This window comes from Hypanus sabinus, chromosome 9 (genome assembly GCF_030144855.1).
Source record: "Hypanus sabinus isolate sHypSab1 chromosome 9, sHypSab1.hap1, whole genome shotgun sequence".
Taxonomy (NCBI): Eukaryota; Metazoa; Chordata; class Chondrichthyes; order Myliobatiformes; family Dasyatidae; genus Hypanus; species Hypanus sabinus.
In genome coordinates this window covers 11,823,052-11,848,047 of record NC_082714.1, presented here as the reverse complement: position 1 = coordinate 11,848,047, position 24,996 = coordinate 11,823,052, and the positions used below count along the sequence as shown (strand labels likewise).

Genomic DNA, 24,996 nt, shown 5'->3' with positions numbered 1-24,996 from the left:
AAGAAGTGAGGCAGCTCTGTAAAGACCCTCTAAATCAATAAGAGAATCGTACTTTAAAATTAATTTTAAAGCATTTTAAATAATGCAAAGCCAACATTAACTGATCATCACTAACTACTCTTTATGATTCAAAATTGTTTCATATAATTTCCTGCACGAAAGTGGAGAGGGGAAAGAAGGAACTGATGAGCAGCCTTATTGAACTGGTTCAGTCTTCACTGTGTAAACTCCATACAGACAGCACCAACGGTCAGGATTGAACCTGCATCGCTGGCACTGCGAGGAAGCAGCTCGACTAACTGCGCCATTGTGCTGTTCCGCAGGGAAATCAAGAGGGCCAATTAAAGTTCTTGTTCTGACTCCACTATGGTTCAGATGTATCACAGTGGAGAGGTAGTGAATCAAAATGAAATTATTAAAAAAGTGAATTTATTAAATTATTAAATTAAATAAGATAAATTATTAAACAAGAAAAAATTAAACTCATCAGCTCTGGAGAACTCACGTCGATTGCCCTACTCACTTCTACCCCCTACCCAAGATCCACAAACCTGACAGCCCGGATAGGCCTACTGTCTCTGCCTGCTCCTTCTCTACTGAACTCCGATCCTCATAACTTGACTCCACTCTATCCCCCTTGGTTCAGTCCCTTCCCACCTACATTCATGTCACTTCGCATGCTCTTGATCTCCTCACTGACTTCCAATTCCCTGGCCCTGACCGCCTCATTTTCAAAATGGATGCCTAGTTCCTGTACACTGCAAACCCTCATCAAAAAAGGCCTTAAAGTTCTCTACATCTTCTTCCTCAATAAGAGGATCAACCAGTTCCCCTCTACCGCCACCCTCCTCCATCTGGCAGAACTGGTCCTCACCCTCAACAATTTCTCATTTGACTCCACCCGCTTTCTCCAGACTTGAGGGGTAGCCATGGGCACCCGCAGGGTGGCCAACTATGCCTGCATTTTTGTTGGCTATGTAGAACAGTCTGTGTTCCAAGCCTTCCCTGGTAATGCTCCCCAATTCTTCTTCTGCTACATTGATGACTGCATTGGTTCTTGTTTTCCCGGTGACTCTCTACCAAGGTGGGAAATCAAACAACAAGGGTAGATGCGCTTGTGTCTGTACGTTAGGTGACTCCGACAGTAAATGATAAAATAGTGGTGGTTGGGGTGGGTTAGTGGGTGGAGCTGTTGATCGGCCTTACAACTTGGGAAAGTAACTGTTTCTGAGACTGAGCGTCCTGGTGCAGAGATACAGTGATCGAGAGATGTATGGATTAGTATATTATTCCTTCATCATAGGGATTGGGCTTGATCCACAAAACCATAAGAAAAAGACCAATTTGGTTACTGATTTGTATCTTCTATCCACTGGGGGGGGGGGGGAATGAAAGAAGAAGGAATGTCTGGTTTGTCAGATCTTTGATTATGCTGGCTACTTACTGAGGCAGTGAGAAGTGTAGATAGAGTGCACAGAGGGGTGCCTGGTTTCTGTGTTCTGCTGAGCTGTGGGTCCACAACTTATAGACCTTTTTTTTAAAATTTAGAGGTACAGTGAGGAACAGGCCTATAATTGTACAGTTCTGCAATCTTTTCGATATCCTTGCCTCCAAGCTTGGGCTTTAAATCCCAACGAGTAGCAAGAAAGGCTAATAGAAATGAATGAGTAGTAAGCAAGAGAAGATAACATTGTGAGGATCATGACAGAGAACTCAAGGCTAATGATCAAGCCCAACACTGAGAAGTTTAATCTTTAATTTCAATTGCCAAACTTTCAAACTTCTAAACGTGCCCTTCAGCAGTTTAATTAGCCCAGTATCCATTTAATGTATTTTCTATCCAATGTATTCAATTAAATAATCAGACAGCACATCTGCTCTGCAGGATAAATATTTGGATAATTCGTATGCAAATACATCCACTACTCAGAGCCGTGCTGAGGAATTCGTGCTCAACTGTTCAAACTAACATGTTTCATTTCCATGCTGCAAGTTATAGGAGCAGAACTGAGTGATTCAGCCTATCGAATCTCCACCACTATTCAACCATGGCATGTTTTTCATAATCAAATTTCAAAGTTCAAGCTCACAGTAAATTTATTATCAGTCACCATGTACAACCCTGAAGGCATGCTCAATAAATCCATAACAGGATAGTAACCATAGTAGGGTCAACGAAAGACCACACCAACTTGGGCGTTCAACCAGCATGCAAAAACAAAAAGAAAGAAATAATAATGATGAATAAATAAGCAATAACTATCGAGAACATGAGCTGAACAGTCCTTAAAAGTGAGTCCACAGGCTGCAGAAACATTTCACAATGGGTCAAGTAAAGTTGAATGAAGTTACCCCCCTTTGGTTCAAAAGCATGATGCTCTTTAATAACTGTTCCTGAACCTGGGGATGTGAGTCCTGATGCTCCAGTACCTTCTTCTTGATGGCAGCAATGAGAAGAGAGCATGGCCTGAGTGGTAGGGCTCCCTGATGATTTCCTGCGACAGCACTCCATGTAGATGTGCTCAATGGTGGGGAGGGCTTTACCTGTGATGGACTGGGCCGTATCCACTACTTTTAGTCGGATTTTTCATTCATGGGCATTGATGCTTCCATACTAAACTGTGATGCAGCCAGCCAAATTTACTATCACTGATTTATGTTGTGAAACATTTTTGTTTTGTGGTAGTAGTATAGTTCAATACATAAATATATATAGTGAGGTAGTGTTCATGGATTCATTGTCCATTAAGAAATCTGGTGGCAGAGGGGAATAATACACTTTGAGGAGGCTCCCATACCTCCTCCCTGTTGGTAGTAATGTGAACCTGAGTTATCATGGCAACCTGTGAAGACAGCTTAAAATACCTTGGTGCGTTGACCTGGCAGAAAGACCATTAATTCATTCCCTTTTCCAAACCCCCAGCCCCCTTTCCAAAACTTTCCAAGGACACACACAAATGCTGGAGGGACTCAGCAAACCAGGCAGTATCTATGGAAAAGAGTGTGCAGTTGACATTTCAGGCCAAGACCCTTCAGCAGGACTGGAAAGTCAGAATAAGTAGGTGGGGGGAGGGGAAGGTAGTACAAGGTGCCAGGTGATAGATGAAAACAGGAGAAGGGGAGGGGGTGAAGTAAAGAACTGGAATGTTGTTTGATGAAATAGATAAAGGGCAGGAGAAGGGAGAGCATGATAGGAGAGGACAGACCATGGAAGAAAGGAAAGGGAGAGGAGCACCAGAAATAGGTGATGGGCAGATACAAAGAGAAAGTATAAGAGGGAAACAAGACTGGAGATTGGCCTTTCTGAGGACAACCACCACTCTGGTTCCATCATGATCCTTATTGTTGGGCTGCCTCTAACTTGAAGAGACTATCTGAAATACAGTGGAGATGATCGTTTCCAGGGCAGCCGTTCTCTCTGCATGCCAGAGAAGAATGTAGAAGATTAAAAAGTGAAATGATGAAGGGCTGACTTTCTAAGTAATGCAGCCAACAAAGACGGTCAGATTTACCTCGGCTGTATATCAAGGGAAGTTAATGTGCAGTAGAGGATAACCTAAATAAACTAACAGGTGAGAGTCAGTACCAAACAGTCCTTCTTCATCCTGAACAGAAGGTTGCACTTAATTTATGGTCCCTAGCATCAGGTGCTGTCTGTGACTCAGTACAAAAATGACTGGTATTAGGAATTCATCAGCTCCCACACTGGGCTTTGGTGTTTCCGTAACGCCAATGCCCAAGAATGGAAAAGTCCACAAAAAGTGCTGGATACAGCCCAACCCATCACAAAACAGGCCCTCCTCACCATCCAATACATTCAAACAGAGTGCTGCCTCAAGAAAGCAGCATCCATCATCAAGAACCCCCACCCTCCAGGCTATGCTCCCTTCTTACTACTGCCATTGGGAAGGAGGGACAGGAGCCTTAGGTCTCACATGGCTAGGTTCAGGAACGGTTACTATCCTTCAGTCATCAAGCTCCTGAACCAGTGTGGATAACTTCACTCAACAGATTCCAAAACCTATGGATTCACTTTCAAGGACTCCACAACTCATGATCTCTGTATTATTTATTTAGTTACTAAGAAAATATTATTTTTTTTATTTGCACTGTTTGCTTTCTTTTACACAGTCGGTCTTCACGCGTAGTTTTTCATTAATTCTGTTGTATTCCTTTGTTCAACTGTGATTGACTGCAAGAAAATGAATCTTAGGGTAGTAGGTACTTCAGTAATAAATTGATCTGAACAGCTGGATACTTGATCCTGGATGAGACTCAGAGAGAGTGAGAACGTTATTGAGGCATTCTGTTCATTTGGATGTCAAAGATGAGCAGAGATGAAACGAGCATTTCTCCCCGAAGTCCTGTCTAAAACTCACACCTGTTCGAGTAGTTAATTGGCCAATCATCTTTTCACAAATTAGTTGCTCCAATAAACCTGTCTATATTTCAAAACCATCACACTGAACTGCAACACAATTAGTCACTGAAGTGGCATGGGAATGCAAGCATTTTTATGCCATTTGCACACTCACTGGCACTTACCGAAAAGTGATCTTCTGGAGATGGGGACTCGTACACCTGTCTTTAATTCCACTGGCAATGAATCCCTCCAACACGAGAAGTACGCCTACAAGCACTGTTGGCGGCATTGCCATGGAGTTTTACCAACCTCAAAACTCAAAGCTGAACGCAACTATTATTATTAAAGTACTTACATGACACCATAAAGTACTTATGTGTCATCACATACTGTGCAGGTATTCACAGTAGAAACAAAGAAATTCAATATAATCAATGAAAAACTACAAAGACTGACAAACAACCAAAATGTTAAAGACAAACTGTGCAAATACAAAAATAGCAATAATAATAATAATAAATTAGTTAACACTGAGAACTTGAGTTGTAGAGTCCTTGAAAATGAGTCCATTGGTTGTGTTTAGTGATCTGATCAGTTCAGTTTTGTGGCCCAGTAGACAATGCCCATCAATCACCATGGACAGCACCCTCGGTCAATCCCTATACTAGTTCCAACAACAATAAGCACACCCAATGCACCACCCAGATCATGTTGTCTTTTCACTGCTGCCATCAGAACCCAGGACTCAGGAACAGTTTGACCCCTCAACCATCAGACTGCCGAATCAGACGTGATAATTTCATTTGCCCCATCACAGAAGTGTCCTTGCAGCCTATGGATTCACGTTCAAGGACACTTCAGTTCACGTTCTCAATGCTATCTATTTATTTATTTATTTATTATTAGTGTTTCTTTCCTTTCTGTATTTGCACAGTTTGTTGTCTTTTGCACACTGGTTGAACACCCAAGATGGTGTGGTCTTGCATTGATTCCATTATGGTTATTACTCTATTATGGATTTATTGAGTGTGCCTGCAAGAAAATGTACCTCAGGGTTGTACACGGTGATAGATATATACATACACTTTGATAATAAATTTACTTTGAACTTTGAACCTCAGAGCTCGGCTCAGCTTCTCAGCATCTACCAGCAGTAGTCAACAGTCACGCTCAACTTCAGCAACTCGCTCCTGGTTTTGCAGTGATGACAGAAACTATTTTAAAGTTGCACATACATTTTTAATTTAATGCTTCACATGGAAAAGTCAGTGCGAGACAAGAGTGCCTTCAACAAGGCAGATTCCATACCAATAAACACCAAGCAATAGGCATCAATATGAACAGATATAGATGTGTGCAGTCAGTGCAACTTGCAACTCATAGGCAGGTGCTTTTCTGTGCCTTGAGCTTCGTGTCATTGTCCGAGCAGCATATTTAAACACAAGGATAAAGAAATACAAGGAAATCTCACCCTGAAGTCAATTCCCACTGTAGAAATAAAGCTTCCTGCTAAGAACGCTCCATCCTTAAAGCGCACCAGCAAACAGGTTTTCCCTACGCCAGAGTCTCCAACTAACATGACCTGAAATAAAACAAGTGATGGTTACTGCAACGTGCACGTGAACGGGGAGCAGGCGCTACCAATACTTGTGCACTTTTGTGATGAGCCACAAGCTGTGCCTATCCTGGAATTCTCAGCCTGAATTCCTTGTATTAATAAAAAGTGAAACTCTTTTATATTAAAAAAGAAAGACTACTTTGAGCATCTATGCATAAAACATGAGCAAGATATCATCCTTGTTTGACACAGACCGTACTGCACTGAGTGGTGTGTATTGGTGGAATTGAAATTGGCTTTGTTATTGTGACATGCACTGAGATAGAGTGAAAAGCTTGTATTGGATACTGTTTGTAACAGATCAATTCATTATGCTTTGCATTGAAGGAGTCCAAGGAAAACTGGGAGAGATAGCAGAAATGAAGTGGAACAACTATGGTGACAGTCCGTGCGGGTAGACAATATCATAACAAGTTAGATTGTCAGGTCAAGAGTCCATCTTTATCATACTAAGGAACAATTCTAACAGCAGGATAAAAGTTGTCCTCAAATCTGGTGGCAAGAGCTTTCAGGTTTTGGTATTAATGGATGAGGTGAGAAGAGAGCATGTCTGGGTTGGGTGGGGTCTTTAATTATGCTGGTTGCTGTTATCTACAGCACAACGTTGTGCCAACCATGTAACCTACTCTGGAAACTGCCTAGAATTCCCCTACCGTGTAGCCCTCTATTTTTCTAAGTTCCATGTACCTATCTAAGAAACTCATAAAAGACCCTATTTTATCTGCCTCTACCATCGTCTCACCGGCAGTGCATTCTACACACCCACCACTCTCTGTATGAAAAACTTACTCCTGACCTCCCCTCTGTACTTACTTCTAAGCACCTTAAAACAATGCAACCTCATGTTAGCCATTTCAACCCTAGGAAAAATCCTCTGTTTTTCCACATGATCAATGCCTCTTATCATCTTACAGACCTCAATCAGGTCACCTCTCACTCTCCACCGCTACAAAAGGAGAAAAGGCCAAGTTCACTCAACCTGTTTTCATAAGGCACGCTCTCCAATCCAGTCAGCATCCTTGTAAATCCCCACTGCTGGTCTTTAGTTATGCTAATTTATGTTTATAATGACAGCTGCAGAACGCTAATTTTCATGGTGTTGATACCCAGTGTTATGTATGGCCAAGATAATAAACTTGAACTTCCTCTATCTACTTATAAACTTATCAATTTTCCTTCAAATCTTTACCCATAAGTCAACGACCACAGAGTCACCAGCTCTGATAATAGTTCATATCAAAATTTAACTCCCTTTCTCTCACTAGATTTTCTATAGTTTTCTGCTTTAATTTCAGGTGTTCCAAAATCCAGTGCCATTTCCTTTTGGAGAGAACTAGCAGTTTTGTAACCAAGAGGACTGGGGTCGGGAGAAGTAGAAAGCACTGAGATAAGGCCATAATACATAGAAGTAGCATTAGTCCATTTGTCCCATCGGGTGTGCTGTGCCATTCCATCATGGCTGATTTATTATCCCCCTCAACCCTATTCTCCTGCCTTCTCCCCATAATCTATGGCACCCTTACTAATCACAAAACTATCAACCTCTGCTTTAAATATACCCAATGCCTTGGCCTCCACAGCCATCTGTGGCAATGAATTCCACAGAAACACCACCCTCTGGCTAAAGAAATTCCTCACCATTTCTGTTCTAAAAGGACACCTTTCTATTCTGAGGCTGTGTCCTCTGGTTAGGGGGCACAGGGAAATAAGATTTTTAACATTTTGTACCCAATGGCTATAGTCTGACCACGGGCAATGAATGTAAAACATAATTAAGCAAAAAGGGGATAACCTCCTTGTTACCTCAACAGGTAACAGCACCATGCATCTCTGAGTGACTGAACTGGAATCTGGAACCAGGTTAGACCACATGGAGGATTGTGTTCCATTCTGGTCACTTCATTATAGGAAGAATCTAGAAGCTCCAGAGCAGGTGCAGAGGAGATTTACCAGGTGCTGCCTGGATTAGAAATTGTCTATTACGTGGATCGGCTGAGCAAGAAAGAGAGTTTCTCTTTGGAATGAAGGAGAATGAGAGGCAAATTGATAGATGTGCACAAGACAATAAAAGGCATAAATCAAGTGGACAGCCAGGGACCGTTTCCCAGGCCAGAGATGGCCAGTTCTGTGGGGGACATAATTTTAGGGTTATTGGAGGAAAGTATGGTGGGGGGAATGTCAAAGTTAATTTATCTATATGCACAGGTTAACTGCTCTGTTGCTCCTCATCCTCCCATTGGCCCATGGGCAACTGCTCTGATGTTCCCCATCCTCTCATTGGCCCATGGAAAGCCTTGGCAGGAAGATGCAAGGAGGGGTTCCCATCTGAATGACTAGTCTAGAACAGGATTGACAGTCTCCAAATAATGGGTCACTCACTTAGGACAGTGAATCTTTGAACATTGTCACCCAAGAGTCTCAGCTATTGAGTAGTTGCAACGGATTTTCGATAGAAATGGAATCAAGGATAATGGGATGAGCACTAAGGTGGATCCTACTGAATGAGAGAGCAGACAAACAGGCCAAATGGCCGACTCCTAATCTTACACTAGAGTCTCTCTTCTGCAAATGAGAAGTGAATGCCTTCCAATCTGAAGATCAGGGACTCTGGCAGCGTCTATCTACTTTAGACCTCAACATAGCGAGTTACAGCTTCGCCTCGCTGTGGAACACAGCAACAATCTCATCAACTCATCGGGAACTTCAGCAAGACGCGTGCAGACCGCAGTTGGAAAAAAACTACCATATGTCGGCACCTTTCGGAAACAGAAAATTCATAAATTGGTTCTGGCTGCAACAGGATTTCAGCAAAATTTCAAAAATTCCTTTTTGGGAGGAAAATTCAGGTGCTGCTTAACCCACTGAGTTCCTCCAGTACATTCGGAACCGTGACTTCTTCAAAGAATTATACGAAAATCTTGCCCTCAGTGTTGGGATTTGACCCACTTTCTCAGTCCTCCATTGATGGCATTGTGAGGTTTTCAGTTATGAACCGACCCCGAGGTTGGCAAGGAGAGTTAACGGAGTTCCCCGAGGACTAGAATACTTCAATCTCCTCTTTTAATGGGCTGTCTGTTACTGAATAAGACGAGTTTTCATTCCAGATTTGCTACACTTGGGCAACGTATGCTATCCAACCAGGAAACAATCGGTCAATTCTCAGGGGCCCTTCAACGGGCACGCTATACGGTAGAGTCTGTTATCGCTGCCCATTACATAACCTTCTTGATAAGCCTCATAACCCAACTGACGGGGTTCTATAGTTTATACCCTGGGGTTTCTGGCAATTTAACGGCTGAAATTACGTAAGATCGGTGTGAGGGTGGGGGGGGGGGGCAAAGTGCACAACACAAGACGGAAATGTGAAGGGGAAAAAGTGGGTGGGGTTAACTGGAGAGAACTTCTCTCAGAGATAGTACAGGCAAAACGGGATGAATGGTCCCAATCTGCACTGCGGGCTGCCGAAGGAGTCCGGGCTAATGGATCGACGTGATCTTGCTTCATTTAGCATCTCCCGAGATAGTGAGGTGGTAAACAGCCGAGTCAGCGTCTGAGTCTTCTCTCTAGAGTTAAACACCGAGTGATGCGGGGTGTCAAGCAACGTTGGGAGCACAAAGAGTTAAACCGAATGGTCTGTCTCTTTGTTGTACATCCCCTATCAAAACAGCAACTCAGGACAATATATATATTGACAGCGCAGAGGCTGTTGACTGATTAAAATAACCTCAGTTTCTGTCAGATTTTAATTCTATATCCAGGTGAGTGTTGACCATGAAATGGTGTCATGCAAACACATGAACACATGCAATAAATCCTTCGATAAACACACAGAAACGACCACAAATCTGCCAGGCTCCCTGGCAAGAACTAACCTTAAATGCAATGTCATAAAACTCGCTGCTGTTACTCAGGGATGGTCTGTTTGGAATGGCCACCCCGTTAATCGGACCCTGGGCCCCGGAGTTGGCTTTCGCCGACTTCTTCTGCTCTTTGCTTCGTCCTGCCGGTAAGGTGGTGGTGGGAGACGAGGTACCTTTGCTCTTTAGTGTCTTTTTCCTCGACATCTCGGATGTGATCTTGCAGCCTTTCAACTGGGGAGGAGTTTATGAATTAAAAAACAACACTGTTCGCGAGTTTGCAGCGTCTATCCTCCAGCAAGCTGTGCAACGTAGGAGCGAGCTCTGTGGTGACTGCAGTGTTTGCTGTTCACCTGGCTGGAGGGATCATGTCTGTTGTCAAAATTGGGATGTGCCTCCTGAACATCTCGGCAGCGACTTGTCCAACAGCCCGGATTCCTGCTCCCTACACGCGCTACCCGCTCGCTCCGAGCACGGCCACGCCCACCCAACACTGACAGACAAGACGGCCAGCAAATCAGCAAAGCGTATGTCTGCTCCTGGTCCAGGAGATTGTCCAATGGACGCAGAGATATGGGCGGGGCTCCGTAAAATTAACTGTAAACATCATACACCTTTGCTGGTTAACCCTTTGAGAGCTGATCATAGTCCGTTAAAGAAACACGCCCACAGAGAGCGTGTCTTCACGATGTCCCAAACCCCTTTACAGTCAATGCAGTACTTCCTTGAAGTTGTAATGAAGGAAACGTGGCTACCAATTTGCTCTCAGGTAGATCTTACCAGGATTAATATAATAATTAGATAATGGCTTGAAAATTTGAGGCCCATTAGACTCCCACCTGGCTCTGGAACAGCAGGTCGGAGAGTTTGGATAGATTGGGATATTTTTCCCTGGAGTGAAGGAGGCTGAGCTTACAGAGTTATGTAGGATCATGAGAGCCACAGGTAAGGTGCAAGGCCAGAGTCGTTTTCCCAGGTAGAGAAATCTAATACGAGTGGCCACTTTATTAGGAACAGGAGGTACCTAATAAAGTGGAAACTGCGTGTATGCTCATTGTCTTCTGCTGCTGCAGCCCCTCTAGTTCTAACTTTAATGTGTTAGGCATTCAGAGATACTCTTCTGCGCACCACTGTTGTAAGACGTGGATAGCTGAGTTACTGTCACCTTCCTGTCAGCCTGACCTGGTCTGGCCATTCTCCTCTGACCTCTTTCATTAGCACTTTCACCCACAGAACTGTCACACTCACTGGGTGTTTCTTTTGTTTCTCACAGCTTTCTCTGTAAACTCTAGAGACTGTTGTGTGTGAAAATCCCAGGAGATCAGCAGTTTCTGAGATACTCAAACCACCCCTTCTGGCTTCAACAATCATTTCACGATCAAAGTCACTTAAATCACATTTATTCCCCCCATTCTGATATTTGGCTTGAACAACAACTGACCCTCTTGACCACGATTATATATTTCTATCCATTGAGCGGCTGCCACATAATTGGCCAATTAGATATTTGCATTAACGAGCAGGAGTACAGGTGTATCTAATAAAGTGGCCACTGAGTGCATATGAAAGTTTTATAGAAATGCTGGCCAAATGGCAAGCAAATAAGACTAGTCCAAATAGACATCTTGGGACATCTTCTCCTGCAAAGTTATTGGAATATAGCAAAAGTCTACCTTTATTCTGAAGAAATCTGGCTACAGGAAGCCAAATGGCATCAGCTGTTTGGAAATTTGCTTAGTTTGAAGCTGTGCACTTTTACACAAGGGCACCAGTTGTTTTAGTTACAGAGAATCCCCAGCGTTTTGGTGGAAGACTTGGAACATCCTGTCTTTATGACGTTGGTTGAGGGGTGAAAGTTAGTCAGGACACTGGAGAAATCTATAGAGAATAATAACCCAGGATATTTTGTGAACATCTGAGGCAACATCTCAGTTTAGTATCCCCCTGACAGTGTGGCAGTCCCTCAGTAAAACATTGTTGCGGCACTAACTGAACTACCTGATGGGGAAAATGACCTCTTTTTGTGCAGTGGCAAAACCATGAAGCTCTGTGGTCAATTTTGAACATTGCATCGTGTGTGTTGACTGGAGTGGTTGGGACGTCAAGTAGCGACTGTACAAATCATTGTGTGATGCTTAGATACGAGTCACCCAACTGAAGGAAGAGGGTTATGATTTGAATGGTAGTGAGGCAATTAGCACAATCTCTTTGTTGTGCCAGCAACTGCTGATACGGGTTAGATTCCCACTGCTGTCTGTAAGAAGCTTATCTTTCCCCCCATGAACATGTGGGTTTCCTCCAGGTGCTCCAGTTTCCTCCCACATTCCAAAGACTTATGGGTTAGGGTTAGTAAGTTGCGAACATGCTATGTTGGCATCGGAAGAATGGTGACATCTGCAGGCTGCCCCCAGCACAATCCTCACTGACTTAACCTGACGCAAAGAATACACCTCACTGTATCTTCCAATGTACATGTGACAAATAAAGCTGACCTTTGAGCTGAAAAGGGTGCGGAAAGAATGTTACCGGGACTGGAGGGTTTGTGTTATGAGGAGAGACTCAACAGTATGAGGGTTTTGCCCAGAATGAGGGAGGCTGAGTGGGGGCTTTATAGACGTATATATAAAATCATGAGGGGTATAGATACGGTGGGTGACTACAATCTTTTCCTTAAGAAGCGGAGTCTAAAACTAGAGGGCATAGTTTTAATGTGAGAGAAGAAACATTTAAAAGGGACCTGGTAGGGATGTTTTCACACAGAGAGTGCTGGATATGTGGAACAAGCTACAAAGGAGATCCCCAGAGGTGGGTACAATTGCAATGTTAAAATATATTGGACAGGTATGTGTATTTGCAAAGCCTAGAGTGATATTGGCCAAACGGGAGGCAAATGGGACTTGCTCAGATGGACATCTTGGTCAGCATGGATGACTCCTCATGAAGGGTCTCAGCCCAAAATGTCACCTGTACTTCTTCGTGTAGATGCTGCCTGGCCTGCTGCATTCCGCCAGCATTTTGTGTGTGCAGTATGGATGAGTTGGGCAGAAGGACCTGTTGTATAACTCTATGACACAATGACAAAATCTCCTGATTCTGTAACCATGGTTTTGTTCAGTGTATCATAGCTCAAGAGCCTCTGCGATTTTCTTTTATTGTGAATCTGTGACGTTCAGTCAATGATGACTTTTTCACAGATACAACATAATGTATTGAGAAGTCACTTAGCATTGTTCTCATGCCCTCACTCACTAATCTTGCGAAGAATGCATCGACGTGGAGAATCAGCAGCATGGATTCTTGTGAAAGAAGGTTTTGCATCCATATGCTGCCTCTCACAAGCCTAGGACTCCATCCTCCCATCGAAACTAATTTGCAGCCAGCCAGGGTGACATACCTACAAGGTGCTGGAAGAACTCACCAGGTAAGATAGCACCTATGTCGGGGAATAAATAGTCATCGTTTTGGGCCGAGATCTTGATGAAGGGTCCACAGATGCTGCCTGCCCTACTGAGTTCCTCCACCATTTTGTGTATGTTGCTCAAGACTTCCAGTATCTGCAGCCTCTCCATCAGCCTGCTAGAGGTTGAGCTTAGAATATACAGCACAGGAATAGGCCATTTGGCCTATAATGTTGTGCCGAGCCAGGTATAAAGCAAACCAGAAACACCCAAATTTTAATCCCGTCTACCCACACTATATCCATAGCCCTCCATCTTCCTTACATCCATGTGCCCATCCAAAAGTCTCTTAAAAGTCTCTAATGTATTCACCTTTATCACCATACCAGGTAGTGCATTCCAGGCATCCGTGACTCTCCAAGTAAAAAACTTTCTCTTCACATCCCCTTTGAACCTACCCCTCCTCAACTTCAAAGCATGCCCTCTGGCATTAGACATTGTAACCCTGGGAAACAGATACTCCTTGACTACCCTATCTGTGCTTCTCAGAATCTTATAAACCTCTATCAGATTTCTCCTCATCCTCTGGTTCTCCAAAGAAAACAATCAAAGTTTATCCAGCCTCTCATAATAACACACATCCTCTAAACTGGGCAGCTTCCTGGTAAACCTCTTCTGCACCTCAAAGCCTTGACATCCATTCTATAGTGGGGTGAGCAGAACTGTATGCAATAATCACTGTTCGTACACATGTTGGCAACTTGTGTAGGAACAGAAGTGACTAGCTTACAAAAAACATCCCCAAATGGCAAATAAGCAACAAAATGGCACAAATAGTATAGTCAATCATGTTCAGTCCTGATCTCTGTGTGGAGTTTCCACGTCCTCCGTGTAGGTCTGCAGAGTTTCCATAGGACTCCATCAGATGTACAGCATCAGAAATTGAAAGGGTGAGCAATTTCAAGGTCCTGAATCATCTCTGAGGATCTATGCTGGGCCCAACGTATCGATGCAGTTACAAAGAAGGCACAACAGCAGTAATATTTCATTAGGAGTTCAAGGAGATTTGGTATGTCACCAAAGACACTCGCTAATATCCACAGATGGACAGATTTCTACTGTGGAATGCATTCTAACCGGCTGCATCACCATCTGGTACGGGGGAGGGGGGAAGCACAGCACAGGATCAAAATATGCTGCAGAAAGTTGTAAACTCAAGTGAGTTCCATCATGGGAACTCGCCTCCCTGGCACCCAGGACATCTTCAAGAAGTGAAGACTTAAAAAGGCGGCATCCATCATTAGGGACTCCCGACACCCAGGGCATGCCCTCTTCTCGGTGCTACCATCAGGGAGGAAGGGCAGGAGCCTGAAGGCACACATTCAACAACTGAGAAATAGCTTCTTCCACTCTGCCATCTGATTTCTGAATAGACATTGAGCCCATGAATAATACATCACTTTTTAAATTTTTTATATATACAAACGTTTGTATATTTACTGTAAAAGATTCATTTTTTCTATATTATCATGCATTGCACTGTACTGCTGCCACTAAATTAACAAGTTTCATGACATATGCCAGTGATATTAGACCTGATTCTGCTTCTGATATGCACCAGCTGCTCATACAAACATCCTCTACCTGCTTCCCTGGCTTCACGTGACCCTGATTTGGGAGGGGTCTGTGCAGGTGCTACACCTTGCCCAAGGGCAACCTGCAGATTAGCAGAGGGAAGGAGCACCTCACACCTCCTTTGGAAGAGATATATCTCCCAACCCACCACCCCATATCTTATATATATTTCTTATTGTTATTTATAGTTTATTTTATGTACTGGAATGTACTGTTGCCACAAAACCACAGATTTCATGACATATGTCAATGATAATAGACTTGATTCTGATTCTAATAGGCTTCTCCCAGGTGCTGTGGTTTATTCCATATCCCGATGCCATGCCAGTTGGTATATCAGTTGGGCACTGCACATGACCCCATGTGGTAGAATGTGTGGAGAGTTGATGGGAAGGTGGAGGTAATAAAATGACTTAGTGTAACTGAGTACTTTATGGGTAGCATGGCATAAATGGGCTGAAGGGCCTAAATAACTTCCTGACTTACAGTCTGTTCAGAGATGTTGTTTCAAAGTAGTTTCTCAAAGTCATACAGCATGACTAATGTGAATGGGCATGAATTTAAGGTGATGGAGGAATATAGAGAAGGGATGTCAGAGTTAGGTTTTTTTACACATAGAGTGGTGAGTGCGTGGAACAAGCTGCCAGGGCTGGTGGTAGAGGCAGGTCCATTAGGGACACATAAAGGACTCTTAGGAAGGCACATGGACGACAGGACGATGGAAGGTTTTGTAGGAGGGAAGGGTTAGATTGATCTTAGAGTAGGTTAAAAGATTGGCACATCATGAGTTGAAGAGCCTGTACTGTGTTGTGGGTTCTAGGATCTTTGCATTTGCTTGAGGGCAAGGTAACAAAGACACATTTAAGTATCCTATCTGAAAGGAAGGCTGGTGCTTCCTCAGGACAGGATTGTAGTTTGTCAACCAAGATTATCTGCATACGTTTCTGAAGCAACTCTGAAACTAATAATATTCTAACTCGTGAGACTAGAGTTTTCCCCGCAAAGTGAAAGCTGATACCTAGAGACTTAGAGCATAGAGCATTGCGGCACTGGAAAAGGAACTTTGACCCATCTAGTCTGTGCCAGCTATTATTCTGCCATCGACCTGCACCTGGACCATAGCCCTCCACATCACTCCCATCCATATTCCTATCCAAATCTCCCTTAAATGTGGAAATGGAACCTGCATCCACCACATCTGCTGGCAGCTCATTCCACACTCTCACCACCCTCTGAACCCTTCAGGTTCTGCTTAAATATTTCACCTTAACCCTTGATCCCTAGTTCTAGCCCCACCCAACCTCAGTGGAGGAAGCTTGCTTGCATTTTCCCTATCTGTACCCTTCCAAAGTTATGTGTCCTTCCATCAAATCTCCCCACATGTTCGATGTCTCTATTTCATTCACCACAGATGTTGCCCAACCTGCTGAGTTTTCCATGCCTCCTACATTTTCTGTTAATATTCCTGATTTATGTTTACACAAATCCTGGATGATCTTTGGAGGCACAAGGGACTGCAGATACTGAAAGCTGGTGCAAGAAAAAGCAAACAGCTTCTATCATTCCAACCTTCCAGTCAAGATGGCGCCCGAGTACAGCTCTCCTTCAGTCAACATCTTCTGGATAGATCATGAAAACATATATGTCATTTCTTTTATGACTTTTACATTTGTTTTTCATCTTGAATGTGACTCTAGAACTGTTGGAGCCGTTCGCCAAATGAAGTGCTGAGAGAGATTGAAACATCGAGGCGAATGTGGAAGTTTGGAGATAGTTTGGGTGTTCCAGTGCTCTACGGTCTCCGAGAGGATTCCAGGAGACAGAGGCAGCATGCCAGAATCTCGTAGTGGGCAGGCTGGGGGGCAGGGTGCAAACCGATGTTTGACTCAATTTCTCCAATAACAGCTTCCACTGTGAAACAATTAAAGCAATGAGGGCGATGGAAGCATCGAGGGGAGTGCGGAGAGTGAGCTACCTGTCCTCTGATTGCTCTGTGCTGGAGAGGGGAGAGCCTCCCCCTGTGCCTGGAGTGTGCTACCCAGGTTTTCTGCATTTTGGATGTGGACTTGGACTATAGACTTATTTCGGTCTTATAGTTTTTTATATTCTGTTTCTCACCCAATCTTTCTCAATTTTTGTGCAGGGAGGGGGATTTGGGAGTTTGGGTGTCTGTTCCATTTTGTTAATTTTTTTGAGTGGGAGGAGGGATTTGGGGGTTGATGATTGTGTCATCTTTCTTTCTTGGTTTTATGGCTACCTGGAGAAGAAGATCTTCAGAGTTGTACACTTTGATAATAAGTGAACCTTTGACAGCCAGACGAACTCAATGGATCTGGCAGCATCTATTGACATCAACTGCCCATTTCCTCTCGAGGTCATCATTACATTTCATTTTGGTTCAATTTAATATCAGAGAATGTATACAGTATACAACTTGAAATTCATGCTCCTCACAGACATCCATGAGACAAGAGACCCCATAGAATGAGTGATTGAACATCGAAGCCCCGATAACCCTCCTACTCACACCGTTCACAGGGGCAGCAGCAAAACATCAACCCCTCCTCCAACCCCACTCACGCCAGCAGATGCACCAACCCCACCCCCTCCCACCATGCAAGCAACAGCAAAAGCCTCCAAAAAGACCTTGGTCCAGAGTCCATCAAAATTACAGTCCACAACCCAGCACTTCGATGTCTTAGACAGGCTCTCTCTCTTCGGCGAGGGAAAGAGAGGTCACTCCTGTGACGACGAGAGTGGAGACCAGCAAAGCAATGTCATTGCCCCTCTTTAGAGGAGATGGTCAAACATAATTCTTAATTCATTTGCAGTTACTGTATTTTCTACTCTTATTTGATTGTTATAAATACCTCTACCAGTGTGTAGGCAATCTGATTGCTTGTGTTAAGTAGTTTTCCTTGCATTCTACTGAATCCACCCCAGAGTACAGTTTAGAATCTACACCAAGAAACTATCATTAAACTGAGTATAACAGTGTGGTTGGAGTGTTATGAGACGCTCCTTTGAGTGTAGTAGTACTGCGATCATTTGAGTCGAGTATTATGTACTCCCAACGGGCTCTTCCCTCAACGGAGAACACCTGTGCATGATTTTGTGTAACGTGGGAAGGTTGATGCACAGGCAGCCACCACACTGTCCTTGACAGATCAGGATCAGGGTCCAGTGGTGTGGAATGCAAGATGACTGGGGACCCTTCACTGCTGCAGTCTTCCTTTGCCTTCACTGCCGGTGTGACGTGTCATTATCTTCCGCCAGCTCCATCATTGAGGTCTTGAGCTCCTTGTCTGGTCCTTCCCCTTGACTTTACCATCTTGGTAAAGCTAAGCTCCAGAAGGCATCACACTCAGGACCTCTGGAACTCATAAGCCTCCCCACCACAACAAGGTGACTAGGTGAACAAAAACAATTGAAAGACATCCAAGAAAATATTTATTTTAGAAGTTCTACTGCCTTCACTGTGCATGTGAGCATAGATGTAAAGTGAACTAAACAACTTCTCAAAAATCACCTGAGGCGGAAGCTTTCTTTTTGGGTTTTTATTGAGAATGAATTTATGAAAAGATTTTGCAGTCTGAAGGGCAAATAGAGAATAGATGGTTACCTTTCTGTGTGTGCTTCAAATCAGAAAAACACAGCCTGCATGCAGGCTGCCCTGATGAAGGGTCTTGCCCAAAATGTCAACTCTTTATTCCTATCCAGACTCTTCCCTGATGGGACCAGAGGGCATAGAAAACAAGCAAGTCCCTTTTGAACAGAGATGATAAGGAATTTCTTTAGCCAGAGGGTAATTAATGTATAGAATTCATTGCTACAGATGGCTGTGGAGGCCAAGTCATTCAGTATTTTTAAAATGGAGGCTGAGGTTCTTGATTAGACTGGGTTTCCAAGGCTATGGGGAGAAGGCAGGAAAATGGGGTTGTTAGTTAGTTACTGCCCGTTATGCCACAGCATTTAGGGCAGCAATGAATGTCTTCCATCCCTGTCTGTCCTTGGCAATCTTCTCTATTGTGCCCCAGATGTGGTTCAATATCCTCATTTCAACCTCTACGGTGTTGCCAAGTTGTCTTTGGTTTCCCTGTGAAGTGCTGTCTTAATGATGAAATTGACCTCTCTTTTCACACATGCCCAATCCATCTCCAGTGTTTCCTCATGATGTTTTGTACCCACGTTCTCTTGATGACTTTGGAAGCATAAGGATGTGGGAGGAGATCTTTCTTGGCCAGAAAATGCAGAGGGTCCTCCAGAGCTCATGGTGTGAAATGATGACAGATTGGCAAGGTTTCCCTGTCTTGTGCCAACATTCTGACCTATACAAGAGTGTGGACAGAACACAGCTCTGGTACAGCTTCACCATGGTGTGGACACTGTACCTGGTTGATCCCCATATGTCGCTCATCGTTCTGAAGATGTTTCTAGCTTTTCTGAGTTTGCACTCAATGTCGTCCTTGATCCCATCATCCTGCTGAATGATACTGCCCAGGTACGTGGATCTGCCAGCACTGGATAAGTTGATGTTGTATGTGTTGACAAGACGAGGAGAGTCTACATTGTGGGTCATGGTCTCAGTCTTTCTTTGACTGATTCTGAGTCCAACTTGTCCACCAAAGGTCCACAGGCTCTGAGTTTTCTCTTGCGTGTGCTGGGGTGTATGTGATGGTTATGCAAGGTCATCTGCCAAGTCGTCTTCCAAAGTAGAGAACAGAATTTACCTAATGCCTCTCTGCTTGTCTTTTGTTTGCCTCATAACCCAGTCAGTCACCAGGTTCAACAATATTGCCAACATTATACAGCCTTGCCTGAAGCCTGCCTTGACTTCAAAGCTCAAGTTGCAGTCCCCAGATGTGCAGGTGAAGTTAGCACAGAAACTCTGGATGAGCTGGACAACCTTGGAAGAGATCTCATATGATCTGAGAATTTGCCAGTGGCTCTCCCTGTGGATGCTATCTAAAGCATTTTCAAAGTTCATGAAATTTACATACAGTTGTCTCTGCCATTCTGTGCACTGCTCTATGTTGTTACACAGTATGAAAATCTGGTCAGCACACCTTCCGTTCTTCCTGAAGCCAGCTTGCTCCTTCATCAAGCACAGTTTGAGCAAATGAGGCATGCAAGCTTCCAAACCATGGCAAGGTTGTGGTCCTGTTGGAGGACAATTGTCACAACCACGGACTACGTGCCTGTGCAGGTGGGTTAGGCAACAGATTTGGCAAGATCGCTCATGTGTATGCACATTCAAGGTAATTGCTGTTTCATGTGGTGGTGTTTAACTCCTTTCTTTTCATTCTACTCTTGTCGAGACTTGACCAAAAGCTCAGCAATATTTATGCACCCTGCTTACCTTCAACCCTAGCAGGAATGAGGACTACCGTTTTGACAGACACTGTAAAGGACCAGTATTCATTTAGTATTTGGCAATTGCTTCGAGCCACAGTGTTGGCATTTAATGTTCAATTTGAGAGTTTTAATTAATTGTTTTTTTTCTTTTAAACTCTGCAACAGTTCTCATTAAAGTCAGTGAACTGTTGACCCACTTCAGTGTCTCTCTCTACACTCTGGGGCCATATCCAAACATTGCGTCAACAGTGGCCACACAAAGAGAGTAATAGACTGTGCAAAGCCGAGTCCTGTTATTTTAATGTGACAGGTAGTTATGTTGCTGCTTTATAAGCAGGAAATTACAATGAAACTTCATAAAACTCTCATACAATGACTGGAGACCTTTAACCTCTTGCTTCAGCAGTCTGAGGTACCCATGTGCTTCAAGCAGGCTTTTACTTATACTGTTGCTTAAGAAGAACATGGTAACCTGTCTTAACGACTATTGTCCAGTAGCACTTACATCCACAGTGATGAACTGTTTTGAGAAGTTGGTGATGAAACATATCAACCCCTGATAAGTGACTTAGATCTGCCCCAATTTGCCGACTGGCATAATAGGTCCACAGCAGAAGCCATCTCATTGGCTCTTCACTTAACCCTGGAACATCTGGACAGCAAAGGTGCATACATTAGAATACTCTTTATTGACTACAGCTCAGTATTTTATACTATCGTTTCCTCAAACCTAATCAATAAGCTCCAAGACCCAGGCCTCAATATTTCCCCATGCTATTGGAACCTTGATTTACTCAGATTGGCAAGAACATCTCTTCCACAATTTCCATCAGCAAAGGTGCACCATAAGGCTGTGTGCTTAGCCCCTCGCACTACTCACTTTACACTGATGACTGTGAGGCTAAGCACAGCTCCGATGCCATATTCAAGTTTGCTGATGACACCACTGTTGCCAGCTGAATCAAAGGTGATGATGAATCAGCATATAGGAGGGAAATTGAAAACCTGGTTGAGTGGTGCCACAACAGTAACTTCTTACTCAATGTCAGCAAGACCAAGGAGCTGATTATTGACTTCAGGAGTAGAAAACCAAACATCTATCAACCAGTTCTCATCGGAGGATCAGAGGTGGAGAGGGTCAGCAACTGTAAATTCCTTGATGTTATTATTTCAGAGGACCTGTCCTGGGCCCAGTACATAGGTGCCATTACAAAGGAAGCACAGCAGTACCTCTTCTTCCTTAAGAGTTTGCAAAGATCCTGCATGACATCTAAAACTTCAACAAACTTCTATAGATATGGGGTGGAGAGTATATTGACTGGCTGCATCATAGCCTGGTAGGGAAATACCAATGCCCTTGAACAGAAATTCCTACAGAAAGTACTGGAGACGGCCCAGTCTATTTTAGAAATACAGCGCGGACAACTTACGATGACCAATTAACCTACTAACTGGTACGTGTTTGGGATGTGGGAGGGAACTGGAGCACACTGTGGAAATCCATGTGCTCATGAGAAAAACGTACCAACTCCTTACAGGCTGCACCACAAGTGAACTCTGAATCTGATGGCCCAAGCTGTAAAGACAACGGACTAACTGCTACATTACTGTTTCACCACAAGTTGGACATCTTTGTGTTGTCTTCTTTGGAGCAGCGGAGGCTGAAGGAAGATCAGATAGAGGCTTATAAGAATATAAGAAGCATAGAGAGCGTAGACAAACAATATCTTTTTCCCAGGGTTGAAATGTCTAATACCAGAGGACTTGCATTTAAGGTGAGGGCGGAGTTTCGAAGGAGATATGAGAGGCAGGTTCTTTCACTCAGAGAATGGGAGGGGTACCTGGAATGTGTTGCTTGGGGTGGTGGTTGATGTAGTTATGGTTGAAGGCTTTTAAGAGACGTTTAGATAGGCATATGAACTCGGAAGAATAAGGGGTGATCTCATTGAAACCTATCGAATGTTGAAAGGCCTCGATAGAGTGGACGTGGGGAGATTGTTTCCTATGATGGAGGATTCTAATACCAGAGGACGCAGCCTCAGAATAGAGAAGCGTCCTTTTAGATTAGACATGAGGAGGAATTTCTTTAGCCAGAGAGTGGTGAATCTGTGGAATTTGTTGCCACCGTCCGCTATGGAGGTCTGGTCATTGGGCATATTTAGGGCAGAGGTATATAGCTTCTTGGTTTGTCAGGGCATGAAGGGATACATGGAGAAGGCAGGAGATTGGGTCTGGGAGGGAAAATGGATCAGCCATGATGAAAAGGCAGAGGAGACTCCAAAGGCCAAATGGCCTAATTTTGTTCCTTATAGTCTTACGAATGCGAGGAAAATGAAAGGATATGGGCATTATGTAGGCAGAAGAGATTAGTATAGTTGGCCAATTGATTACTAATTTAATTTATTCAGCACAACATTGTGGGCTGAAGGGACCTGTTTCTGAGCTGTACTGTTTGACATTCTATAAAGGGCTGTGTAACTGCGAGCAATTTTATCCTGCATTAACAAAGCAGGATATTGCAGTAGGGACTATGACCAGCCAGCACTCCAGGGTGGAATTGATAAAAGAAAAAAAACAGTGTTAAATTGAGCTGTGTCTATATTCCCAGGGTAATTTTAATACTGCAATCACACTTTAAAGTACAGCTGTTCAATGCAAATTACTTGCAATTCTCTCTCTCACTTTCTTTCCTCTAAGTCACTTGATTAGGCTGGGGTTTTTGCAATCGCTCCCAATCGTCCATCATTACAGTATAATAGACACAAGCAATGGAGTTTTCTGTCAATCAAGTGTAGATCTCAGAGATATGCAGTTATTATTGCAATAATGTTAGCCTCTTAGTGGGTGCATCGGCAATGTGATTTGCCCTGGAAATCTGACGCAGCATTCATGGCCATTTAATAGTTGTCTTCAGGTGCAGCTGTATTTCAATGAAGCTGTACACACAGTGGCCACTTTACTAGGAACTTCCTGTCCTTAGAAAAGTGGCCACAGAATGTACGTACATTCATTATCTTCTGCTGCTGTAGCCCATCCACTTTAAGGATTGACATGTTGTGCATTCAGAGATGCTCCTCTGCTCACCACTGTTGTTGAGTTACTTTCGGCTTCCTGTCAGCTTGAACCAGTCTGGTCCTTCTGCTCTGACCTCTCTCATTAACAATGTGTTTTTGCCCACAGAACTGTTGTTCACTGGATTCTTTTTTTTTTTGTTTGTTTTTCGCACCATTCTCTGTAAACTCTAGAGACTATTCTGCGTGAAAATCTCAGGAGATCAGCAGACTTTGAGATACTCAAACCACCCCATCTGGCACCAACAATCCCTCCAAAGTCTAATTCACTTAGATCACATTTCTTCTCCATTTTGATGTTTGCTCTGAATAACAACTTTTTTTTCCTCTTTCTATATTTATTTGCATATTTTGTTGTCTTTTGCGCACAAGTTGAACACTTAAGTTGCTGTGATCTTTCATTGATTCTATTACGGTTATTGGATTTATTGAGTATGCCTGCAAGAAAATGTATCTCAGGGTTGTATATGGTGACATATATGTTTTAGGTAAGAAATTTACTTTGAAATCTGAACCTTGTGAGATATTTAACCAAGTCTTCATGCCATCTCTGAAGTACAGGATGAAGTTTCCTCCATGTCCAGATCAAGTTCTCTGAAAGAAACTGATTCCTACCATATTGTTGTGTACTCTTGGCCACTGCTAGTTCAACTTTAATTAAATCATACTATTATGCCCCTCTGGTAGGTGGTGCATAGATTATTTTATAAATGGGAAGCAAATTCAGAAATCAGAGGGGCAAAGGGATTTGAGAGTCTTCGTGCAAAATTCCACAGAAGTTAACTTGCTGGGTGAGTTGGTGCTAATAAAGGCAAATGCAATGTTAGCATTAATTTCAAGGAGATTTTAATATAAAAGCAGGGACGAATGCAGAGATTTTATAAGGCATTGGTCAGATTGCTCTTGGAGTATTGTGAGCAATTTTGGACCCCTTATCTGGGAAATAATGTACAGGCATTGGAGATGGTCCAGAAGAGGTTCACAAAAATTATCCTTGGAATGAAAGGGTTAATGTATGAGGAGTGTTTGATAGCTCTGGGCCTGTATACACTGGATCTTAGAAGAATGAAGTGGGATCTCATGGGAACCTATTTAATAATGAAAGGCTGAGATATACTGCATGTGAGAGGATGTTTTCAGTATTGGTGGTGAGTATGAGGGTACATCCTCAGACTACAAGGATGTTCCTTTAGAACGAAGATGAGGAAGAATTTCTTTAGCCAGGTGGTGGTGAATCTGTGGAATTCATTGCCACGGATAGCTGGGGAGGCCAAATCATTGGGTATATTTTAAAGGAGAGATTGACAGAGTTTTGATTAGTAACAGCATCAAAGGTAATGGGGAGAAGGCAGGAGAATGGGATTGAAAGGGATAATAAATCAGCCATGACAGAATGGCAGAGCAGGCTCAATTAGCCAAATGGCCTAATTCTGCTCATATATCTTATAGTCTTAAAATATCTTAATTGATTGCAAATATAACTATAATTATTATTTAGACAGATATGTGTCCAGTATATAATACATTGGAGGATCATAAATGTCCTAATTATGTCTTAATTAAACTTACGTCTATAGTGTGTTCTATGATTGGTATCAGATTTAGTATCACTGACATATATGACATGATATCTGTTGTTTGCAGCAGCAGTACTGTGCAAAGGCATAAAATTACTATGAATTACTAAATAAATAAATTG

The 24,996-nt window shown here is 43.2% G+C and overlaps 1 protein-coding gene across 1 annotated transcript in view; it reads right to left on the bottom strand.

The window, feature by feature from the left end:
- Positions 1 to 10,313, bottom strand: part of LOC132399094 (ras-related protein Rab-26-like) — a 425,754-nt gene extending 415,441 nt beyond the window's left edge. Inside the window, exons 1-2 of the mRNA XM_059979057.1 lie at positions 9,854 to 10,313; positions 5,835 to 5,945 (exon numbers count right to left, since the gene is read on the bottom strand). Of these exons, the coding sequence (XP_059835040.1) occupies positions 5,835 to 5,945; positions 9,854 to 10,045 (303 nt within the window). The 5' untranslated portion in view covers positions 10,046 to 10,313. The remainder of the gene's footprint in view (positions 1 to 5,834; positions 5,946 to 9,853) is intronic.
- Positions 10,314 to 24,996: the final 14,683 nt, after the last annotated feature.